Source organism: Cariama cristata, unplaced genomic scaffold, assembly GCF_000690535.1.
Source record: "Cariama cristata isolate BGI_N322 unplaced genomic scaffold, ASM69053v1 scaffold3779, whole genome shotgun sequence".
NCBI lineage: Eukaryota > Metazoa > Chordata > Aves > Cariamiformes > Cariamidae > Cariama > Cariama cristata.
The window spans coordinates 27058-37516 of record NW_009637272.1 but is presented as its reverse complement, the minus strand read 5'-3'; the positions used below and the strand labels follow the sequence as shown (position 1 = coordinate 37516).

The 10459-nt window shown below is 39.4% G+C and overlaps 2 protein-coding genes across 2 annotated transcripts in view; one reads left to right on the top strand and one right to left on the bottom strand.

Moving 5' to 3' along the window:
• Positions 1-2649, top strand: part of PCM1 (pericentriolar material 1) — a gene marked incomplete at its 5' end in the record, with an annotated part of 30526 nt that extends 27877 nt beyond the window's left edge. The window contains 4 exons of the mRNA XM_009708237.1: positions 293-543; positions 764-856; positions 975-1098; positions 2212-2649. Of these exons, the coding sequence (XP_009706539.1) occupies positions 293-543; positions 764-856; positions 975-1098; positions 2212-2237 (494 nt within the window). The remainder of the gene's footprint in view (positions 1-292; positions 544-763; positions 857-974; positions 1099-2211) is intronic.
• Positions 2650-5057: 2408 nt separating this feature from the next.
• Positions 5058-8562, bottom strand: LOC104167846 (general transcription factor IIE subunit 1-like). The gene is made up of 4 exons (XM_009708234.1): positions 8115-8562; positions 6583-6784; positions 5839-6065; positions 5058-5437 (listed from the first exon to the last, which is right to left on the bottom strand). Exons 1-4 carry the CDS (start codon positions 8560-8562, stop codon positions 5058-5060), a joined length of 1257 nt encoding a protein of 418 aa, XP_009706536.1.
• Positions 8563-10459: the final 1897 nt, after the last annotated feature.

Genomic DNA, 10459 nt, shown 5'->3' with positions numbered 1-10459 from the left:
AGCAGGTTGTTTTTTGGTTTGGTTTGGTTTTTTTAAAAAAAGCTGTATCTAGTCAAATTTTCAAGTCACATACTGTCTTGTGAGAATTGCTGATACTTAAGTATATGAGAGTACAAAGAACTGATGTTTTATTTCAATCAGCTTTGTGTTGATCTGAGAGCCTGTAATTCACTTGTATTGCTCATTTGTAGCTTTGGATCATAATTTGTCAAATAATAATAATCTGGGATTTTTGTATGCTTAGAATCTTTTACTATCTCTACCTGGTTAAAATGTAGTTTTGTGGTTTTAGGTGAACAAGATGTGGCTACCATTTTGCCTCATTACCTCAATGTCATGGAGAATATACCACCTTTAACAGTCAATACCCCAGAATCCTTTATAACAGCCAGCAGGAAAACAGAAGAATCAAGCTCATCTTTACCAGTAAATGAAACTCAAACGCTGGATACAATGTGTGTAGGAAACAAATCTGCTGCGAGTTCTGAAAGCTCCATGGCTGGCAGCCCCGATACAGAGTCACCTGTGTTAGTGAATGAATATGTGCGTATACTTCAGTTAAGATACATCCAAGAGAAATGAGAAGCTTTTTTTCTGTTTCAGTGTTATTTCTGGTTTCCAATCTTGTTCGGTTTTCATCTGCAAAGTTGATATGGGCATTGTTTTTTTGATGTACTTTATTATAATAGTCAAAAATCTAGTTTTGGGGTGAAAATAAAACAAAGTTTCACTATTCCCTTAATGTCACTGTTTTTATTAACAGGAAGCTGGTTCTGGAAATGGAAGTCAAAAATCTGATGAAGATGACTTTGTGAAAGTTGAAAACTTGCCCCTTAAACTTGCAGTATATTCAGAGGTATTTTGCCATTGTTTGTGGGGTGGTTGTTTAGAAGTGCACACCCTAAATGTCTTAATTACCTAGACGGCAATAAGAATTATCCAGAATTTTGAATTTTGCTTTATCTGTTACAAAGGCAGATTTAATGAAGAAAATGGCAACGGAGGCCCAGACCAACAGTTTGTCTGATGAATTACTGGATGGAGGTGGAGCTCAAGATCAAGAGTTAGTAGGAGATGCCCAAACTTTGAAAGAACCTGGTAAAGATTATTTTCTAAATCCTCTATACCTATTGGGAAAACACTCTGGAATGGCCTAGAATTTAAATATCTTGTTATCACTGATTGAAGTAAGCAGTTATCATGGTGCTGAAAGGATATCCTTTTTTGTTATCGTTCATTTGAAAATGATGTATTGATATGAAGGGGGAGTTTTGCCTGCCATGTCCCTTCTATATACTTCTGTTAGATTCTGTGGCTAATAAAGAAGTCATAAAAATTAACATGTAAAATGCATGTTATAAAGTAATGCTTTTGAAACTTAAAATGGAATAGTATTTTTTTTTTCTTCTTACACAAGCTTGGGATTAATAATATTGTAAATTCTAATTGCTATTTAATAATACTCAATATAATTTGCTGACAGACTGCTCAGTGTTTTTGTGATGGAAAAGTTCAAGAGATTTTTCAGAATAGTAAAATAGCTCTTTATGGAAAAGAAAACTATTTTTCATATGAAGTATACCATGAGGTGGAGAAAACTTTCGGTGTATATGTGTGCTGGTGTACAAGTTATGGTATTAAAGGCTTCAGTTCTATTGTTAGGCTTGTAGTTCTCCAGTGGAGGGTATAGTAATGGCATATATAAATGCATGAACTGGGTATTCTGGTGGTAGTAGTTTTCTGCTAGTGTAGCTAGATCCAGTTCCTCAAACAGTATAAGCTCATGAAAATGCTTTTGTTTTTTTAATGCAGTTGCAGTGACAGCAGTGTGAAGGAAGGAGTGTCTTTCCTTCCCTTTCATTCACTGCCCATCACCATTCTGCTTGTCATAGCTATGCGAGCAGAAGTCTGTCGTGTCCGTTTGGTGAATACTGATGCGTACACCTGGGGTGGGAACAGTCTGGCTCAGAATGCCGTGCCACACGAAATTGGTAGCTCGCAACTAAGCCATTCTTAATCTGTCTGTGGAGAATGGCTGTAGCTGTTCAAGTAAGCCATGGGTCAAAATGCATGTGGAAAAAAAAAAAGGTGAAGATGAAGTATTTCATCAAGGTGCTTTAATGGAGACTTAGAAGGAGTTGAAATGTGTCAAGAACTGTGTTTGATGCCTCATGGCTGTTAGACAATAATGAGTTTACTCTTATTTTACAGAAACTTTTGGAGCTCAAAGTGCATGAGAATAACCTGAAGATATCTGCATCTATAAACTCCATGTATACAAATGCAAATGGAAGAGCAGCACTAATTTCCCAGAATTCTGAAAGTGTATAAAAATGTAAAATTTTTGACACAATGCCTTTTAGGGATAGGTATGCTAACTTCTGCCTGTGGCAGTTTGAACAGCTGGAACTGAATCATCTTCTATTCAGTTTTGCTGCACTGTTCTTTTTCTGTATTAATCTTTTTTTTTTTTATTTTTCATTGTGATTTGTTTAGTACTTTTAAAATTGTTCAAAATAGTAGTTTTAAATAAAGTTTGGACTTGTCTGTAAATTTGTCTTTCAAAAAATATTCCTCTGGCTTACCAAATGGTACACAGAGTTTGTTGTTGGAAGTTAATGGACTTTGAGTGTTGGTGTGCTTGTAGCAGTTTGTTACTCCTCTTCAGAGAAACACTGCTAATTTTCCTGGGACACAAACTCTTGTCCCACTAAGTTTCTCCATCTTCTACAAATATGAGGGGTTGACACTGTACATGCCTACACATGTTGCCTTTATAGCCTAGAGTACAGCTGGTCTGTTGCAAAAAAAAAAAAATACTGTTCCTGTTCACAGTCTGTGGAATTAATTTCTATCAGCACATTTATCTGAGGTGAAGTAAATACCCTGGGTTTGTAGTTAACTCCAGAAACCATCTGTATCTTTCTGCACTTTCTGTTTTGCACTTCCAGTGTGTGAAGGGATAAACCTGTCTGAAAACTTTAGTATCCTTTCACGGGTAATACTTAAAATTGCTTCAATCGAAAGCCTGTAGAATCTGTTCCTAAAGTATTTGACATTGTGATGAGTTTTCATGTAGCAAGGAAGAAATTTAGGAAATTACAGTTCAAGTTAATGTTTTTAACTGTTTTTTTAAGTCAGCACCTAATGAAGTCTTATGGCAAAGGCAGAATTAGGATTGTAGAAACGTACATTGGAAAACTTGATCCAGGACAAAAACTTTGACTTTTTCAGATCATAGTTGCTGGTAACAGTAAGTCATAAAATTGAGCTAGAAATTGCTTATTCAGTATATCTACTGCATTACAGAGATCCTATTTACCTTAAACACAAGGCTTTTGTTAAAGTAGTTAAAGCAATGGTCATCTTTAATTCAGGATAGTCTTCCTTCTGAGGTTAGTGTAATAATATGGCTATATGCTGTGAGAGACAGTCTAGTGACAGTGAAGCCTAAATATGCCTGAAGTTTGAATAAAATGAGTGATTCTTCTGTAACTTCTTTTTTTAGTTTGGGGTTTTTTTTGAGTGTTTCCAGTTTTGAGAGTGAATTTTAAAATGGCAGATTAGTCACATGCCTCATCTCCAAAGACTAAAGTATATCAAAAGGTTTGAAGACAGTTTATAGTTATTGTGCAGGCTTTAAACTCACAGTGATATTGTATGCAGAAAAAAACTTTACAATTTTGAGGACAGAGGAAATAATATATTGTGACAAAGGCAAGCCTGTGAAAGCAAAACCAAATTAAAGCATTTAATCACTAACATGACACAGGTCTACCAAATGATTCTTAAGAGAGGACATTTTCATAAATTAGAACAAGAAGATTTGTGCATATTTGAGACAAATCTAGTTTACATGGTAAATCAAACTCTAAGTCTAGAAATAACATGAGCACACACAATTCCTGAATTCTTGCTCTGGAATGCTGTGTATGAACAATGCACTGAAATGGTGGGTTTTTGGTCATACACTCTCTCTACTGTTTCATCACAGAATGGCTGAGGTTGGCAGGGATCTCTGGAGGTCATCTTGTCCAACCCCTTGCTCAAGCAGGGCCACTTGGAGCTGGTTGCCCAGGAGGCTTTTGAATATCTCCAGGGTGGGAAACTCTGCAGCCTCTCTGGGCAACCTGTGCCAGTGCTTGCTCACCCTTACAGTAAAAAAAAAGTAGTGTTTCCAACAAACGTTCAGAGGGAACCTCCTCTGTTTTGGTTTGTGCCCATCTAGTCTGCTTTCATTATTCATTGCTCGAGTAGTAGAATTGCTGAAGAAATTAAGCTCGCTCTCATATTCTTTCAACTCATATGTAGTTCAGTTCAAGTAGAATGTGTTTTTTCCAGCAGTAGTAGACAAGAACTTGCTTAAAAATTACAGGAGAGTGTGCGAATGAGATGAGAGAAGCAGAGTCTTCTGCTTGATACATCGTTTGCTTCCTTACCAATCTGGACCAAAATGAATGTCACATTTTACTGTCGGTGTCCATTGTGTAGTTCATCACTTCAGAGACAGTTCTGTGGAGCAGTGAGTACAATGAATTTGGAGAATTATTTTTAAGATGAAAGGTAAGAGGCCAGAGCTGGTTCTCCTGTATAGCTAACACAACTTGGTAGAACGCACTGGTATGGAGTGAAACCAAATCATGTTGGATTTTTTGACTCATTTTCACTACTGGAGGTATCTGCTACTTCTGGGAGAAGGTGGAATAATTGATTTCTTACAATAGATTGCAACATTGCTTTTGAAACTTTATTTTAATCAAATCTCACTGTATCCTGAAGTGATTCATGCTCTAAAACCGATTACAGCATTCACAAACTCTAAGCATTAGACAACAGAAAAACCATAGTAACTTTGAGTTGCTTTTGCTGCAATGCTAGTATTTTGAACTGTAGTTACCTACTACAGGATTACTATCTTGCATAACAGCAAGGAGTTCAAAAAAACTTAAAGCTTCAGTGGTAAACTTTGAAGAACATAAACTATTAGACTTAACTGTCTTATTTCAAAAGCAGCCTTCACCCATTCTGTACAAGTTTGCAAATTCATACAGTAGTATTTACTCAAAGAGAGACTGGAACATTTCTTGCCCTAGTTTTACATAAGCTGCTCTCTCCTCATTTGTCATGAGAGACACAAGCTCTGGATTTTCACTAACCTCACCATATGAGTGAGGCTGGCCAGCTACCATTAAAAGAGGACCTTGTGTTTCCTGTTCCTCCTCTTGTTCAGAGTTGTTGCCTGCTGTTCCTGAGCACTTGGCATCTTCTTCAGGCTCACTGCTGTCACTGCCTGGTTCAGGTAGTTTGCTTTTGACAACAGGAGCCTGGTCTGTGCTAGATGAAGACTTGGATTCATGAATCAGAAGAGTCTTGATGATTTCATTATCAGTGACGGTTTCTTTAACATTTTCTTCAGTTTCTTCAGAAGCATTTACTCCTAATACACAATACTAAGTGTTAGAGGTATCGGTAGTTTACAGTTACCACAAGCATCATAATTTTTTTTTTCCTACTCTGCATCTTTTTTAGCCACACTTTTGAATTCTCTTGCAAGTGCATACATTTCCAAGAGCTTTCCACTTTAAAGATTACCACTAGTATTACTGCATGGTTAGAGCCAAAAATTTCATGACCTGGTACCTGATCTCTGGCTTTAGGAGTACTACCTAAATCAGCCTAAAGACTAGTTTTTAGAAACTAAGATCTGATAGCCACTAGTGATGAATTGAAGCATTACCCTATATTCTAAACCAAGCTTATTACCTTTTTAATAGGAAAGCTATATTTAAATGCAGTAAGGCTGCTGAGTCCAAGTATTTACTAATGTTTAAAACTTACCAACACTGTTGGTGGTGGCTGTTGTTGCTCCTTCCACTGTGCTCTGTGACATCCAGATAGGTTGCTCTTTAGTTGCTTTTTCTCTTGTTTTCTTCTTGGGCTCAGAGTCTTGGACATTAATAACTAAGTTTTGGGTGTACATATTGCCAAAAGAGGAACCTCTGTTGGCCCATTTTTCAGGTCGGCTGCAGGATTCCAGCACACTTGAACCCACCTTCTGATCAAAGCTGAATGAAACATCACCCATTTTGGACAGGTTACATTCAGGCAAGAACCTCCCAGTTCCCATTCAAAGAAAGACAAAACAAAACAAAGGCCTGTTTTGTCAGCAGACTAGCTTTAACAACTGCTCTGTATTAAAACAACCTGCGTTCCCGATTACCTGATCTCAGAGGCAAGTGGTTCTGAACCATTGATTTTTGCATGGTCTCTTCAGTAGTGCATCTCTGGATGAAGCACACTGATAAGACAAATGTTATTTTCTCACAGAAAGGGCTATGAACATTAGCTAGAGGAGAAGTGGGGAAAATTACTTTAAAAAGGTAGCAAAAATAAAACTATAAATGCATAACAATAATTTAGAATGCCTTAGATATCACAAGCTTCTTCATTAAGCAGCTGACAGTACTGAACAAAGCAGAATGGAGTAGAAAGTAGGCTGCAAGTTCAGTATTTCAGAGACTTTACAACGGGAAAGTTGTTGGGCGTTTGTATTGATGAGAAGTTCTAGAGTTGTATTTATACCTTTCTGATAATTCTGGTATTTCTGTCGGCTGAGGCTCCAGCAAGTCATACGGCAGAACAATATCTTCTGTCTCACGCAGCAGCACAAAGATAGGTTCGATCTGCTCATTGAATTTTGCTAGCAAGGTTCGAGCATCCCGCTTAGGAAGTCCTGAGGCATCTTCCTCTACTTCACTGTTGCAGTAAGTACAGCGGAAAGTCTCTGCAATGTTATCCAAATTGGAAATTCTTGTGTTCATAGGATGCAGAAGATCAGCAGTACCTTGTTAAATCCACAGCCTGGACAATTACCAAAATATTCTGACTTTATCCATTTGTTCACATTAACTAAGGGAACTCAAGTTATAAAGGCAAGTTTGGATTTTTTGGTAGAAGGACTGATACTCACACGCTTGCTATGCAAGAGAGAAAATGTCCATATTTAGGGAGAAAGTTAAGTTGGCTAGACATGGAGTATCATCAGATAGTAAGGTTTTGGTTTTTTTTTTTTTCCTTCTCTCATCTCATCTTAGTTCATAATGTAAGAAACAAAAAAGACATTTGCAAGCATAAATAGCATCTGGATTTAGTTGTTCTGAGTTCTAAAGTTCAAAAAGACTCATTTAGAGTCAAAGCATATGCTAAAAACCTATATTTACATCTTAAGCAAAAAAAAAATTAAAGTGTATTGTATTAAAATGTATTACCAGCCTCAGTGTTTGCATTTCAGTAACTTGACAAAGTCCCTCCATTTAGAACAAAGGGATGATTTTGCCAACTGACAGGACACTAATTTAACCCTTGCCATTTCGAGTTAGTCACATAAAGTTCATTCTCCCTGGCTATGGCATGCTTTGCAGATATCATGACCCAGATTTTAACATGGTAGCTGCGCTTAGAGTAATGTATTGCAATATGATGCCATTTTAACTCATTTTGAAAGAGTACTCTCTAGTTATTTTGATTGTAGAGAAGAGAAACCCGTAAGCTCTGATGCCACTTGTGCTGCAGATGTGTCCTGTTGACCCCACGAGGAGCCTGAACTTCCCCGCTTCCAGCACAGGAGCGACAGAACATCTCTCCTCTGCTGCCGACCTGCAACACGGGTATTACAGTAGCTGGCTTCAAACAGTTTTATCCACCTTGTCCAACCCTTCCCTCAGAAGCACTGAACACACAAATGGATTAACTAACACATTCAAAATGGAGTAAAGTGAGTACTGTATTCTCATTTCCATATGAGGAAGTGGGACTTGGATGAGTAATCTTAAACTGGGTTAAGAGTCTTGTTCATAGCAAAACTGAGACCTGAAATCCAATTCCCAACGCCAGCGGGTATATTCAAGATTATTCTTCCTCTTGCTTGGCCTGTTCTAGAGAGACAGCTTTTTCTCCTACCTTCATCTCCCAGCTTCTCCTGTCCCACGCCCTTATCCACCAGCAAACAAGAAGTACATCCTAACAAACATGCTTTTATTGCAAAGTTCACACAGGAGCCAATTTTGTACTATCAAAGTTAAGACAAGAGCAAATAAGCAATATAAGCAACATACCTGTAAGTACATCAAAGAGCTGATTGACTTCAAGGTCCGTGTAAGTACTGGAGCAAGATGGACATTTAAAAGAGGACCTGGTAGTTGAATCTCGCTCATCTGCCTCTATTTTCCGGCGTACGTGATCTAGTTTGTATTTGACCACATCCACCAACACCTTGTAATTGATGTAATAGTAATTGTGCCTTGTGCTTTTCCCGTTAGGCCCAGTTTCAACTCGCATACGCAGCTTCACAAACTTGTCTGCCTTGAGCGTGTTGAGGACAGCACGTAGTTGTTTACGTTCGTACTTGAGCAACTGTAACAAGTCATCCTCTTTCACACAGGGGTAGCGGATCAGTATATCGAGGGCCAGGGAGTACTCCACTCCATAGAAACCACGCACTATATATTTGGCCAGGCGCTTTAGAGCTGCCGGGACCTCTGTGATAACATTTTGCTTTTCCATCAGGAGCTGAACCACGGTCAGAAAGAGAAGCGCTCTACAACAAACAAAAGGGAGGTGAGCTGTAGTGAACCTTTCTTGGTGCTGACAGGCAGGTATAAAGCAGGGCATTTGCTGTGCAGCACTTCTGCCAGAGTTTTCACTGAACAGATTAATGTAAAAAAATCCTTAATCTGCACCTGGGGAAGGTATCAATAGGTATCGAAGATTACCTAATCTTGAGGCACAATGATTACATCTGAAACACTCGTGTCCTCTTGTATAAAAACCCACAGACGATATCTAGGGAAACAGGTTACAGAAAGTTCATAATAATTCTCTTTACAGAAGACAGCACAGTTAACTTGCATGTCTAGGTCTGCCTGAAGTGTCTGTTTTCATTCACAGCCAGCCAGGTAAAATCAGAAGTGAACACTCTATGCCTTCAAAAGTAAAGCTCAGGACACAAGCTGGGCAAGAAATCTTTAGCTTAATTCATAACAACACGTGAAACAGATGAGACTATCTCCCTTTGTGGTAAAGCTGCAAGAGGCATTTGAGCACCTTTTAGCTTGCTCTTTGTGATTTTTTTTCTGCTGGCTGTTGTGGTCAAACAAAGGCCTAGCAAAGCTGGGGCACAGGATGCTCCCCAACTTGTCTGGCACTGCCCTCACTCAGCACAGGGTGTTGGGGGCTGTGCCTGCTTGTTCTCACCGCACTAAATCACCAGGGAACATTTGTAGCAGAACATTTTCTTCCTTAGTACTCTTCTCCCCTGTAGAAATAGGGCTTCTGGCAATAACCAATTCCTAATCCCAGTAACTAGAATATAACTAATTTTAATCAGTCCAACTGTCCTAACTGATTCCTACTTGTAAGGAGTGGAGGGAGAAGAAAAAAATTGAGGTAAGTTTCAATAAAGCTACATCCCAATTCCCTTCTTTGAGGCATGTTAAAGTTCTACACACGGCCTCTAGCCAGATTGCTTTGCAAAGAACAGTGCAACCAACAGTGCCAGTGTAGCCGCTGGATCCAAAGGTGGGCAGGCAGCGGTGGGGCATATTATGGCATGGTACATAGCCTGCACTGGCATCCGCTGCTGAGGGGCACCTTGCTCAGGCCCAGGTAGTTGCATATTGCTACACAGAGCGTCCAGGTGACCTTCATCAGAAATCCTAGTTAAACCAACAAAACCTATTTGCAGTAGCCTCAGAGTTGAGCCATAATTAAATTTGCATCTCACAGCAGAAGCACTACCTTTTGGATAACCTAAACCAAATGTAAACCTGCTGGTCTGAGGCTGGGAACCCTGGCGGCAATAGCACCACACCAACCTAAATTTCCCACAGGAACAGAGGGGAACATTGGAACAGGCTGCCCAGGGAGGAGGGCGAGTCTCCATACTTCAACTGGAAAAGAGCCTCAGCAGCCTGACCGTGCTTTGAGATTGGTTGTGCCATGAGCAAGGGTTGGACCAGACGGCTTCCAGAGGTCCTGTCTGACCTAAATTCTTATGCTCTGTTCCAAGAGAGTTAAATTTAACTACAGTAAGGAGAGAAGCTTTGGCAACATCAGTCAGTTCCTTGACTGTCTTCCTCAGACTGTAAGGAGAGCATTTCTGTGCTTTTTCACAAAAGCCTTGAGGAAGAAGCAATTTTTTTTTCCATTATAATTATAGTTTTACTCTTTCACTTCTCCTTTGCCCTCATCCTCAAAAGCAGCTTAGTGTCAGTGCACCCGACTGTCACATGCCAGGAGGGCAGCGTAGCTCATCGCATGACCAGACAATATTCCCTTCTGCAGGCAGGAAAGCGCAGGCCCTCGAGCTTGCGTCCAACCACGTCTACCAGAAGCTAAATCCTGTTCTTGCTGCCAGTCAGGCCCTAGCAAGGGTATGACACTGCATCTGTGTACATGCGTG

Excerpts from the sequence above, each read along its gene's own strand:
- LOC104167846 (XM_009708234.1), bottom strand. The coding sequence starts at position 8,562 with ATGGAAAAGCAAAATGTTATCACAGAGGTCCCGGCAGCTCTAAAGCGC. Across the intron at positions 6,785-8,114 it reads GCTCTTTGATGTACTTACAG|AGACTTTCCGCTGTACTTAC; the intron begins GTATGTTGCTTA and ends ATAACATTGCAG. Across the intron at positions 6,066-6,582 it reads ATACCAGAATTATCAGAAAG|CTTTGATCAGAAGGTGGGTT; the intron begins GTATAAATACAA and ends TGTTTCATTCAG.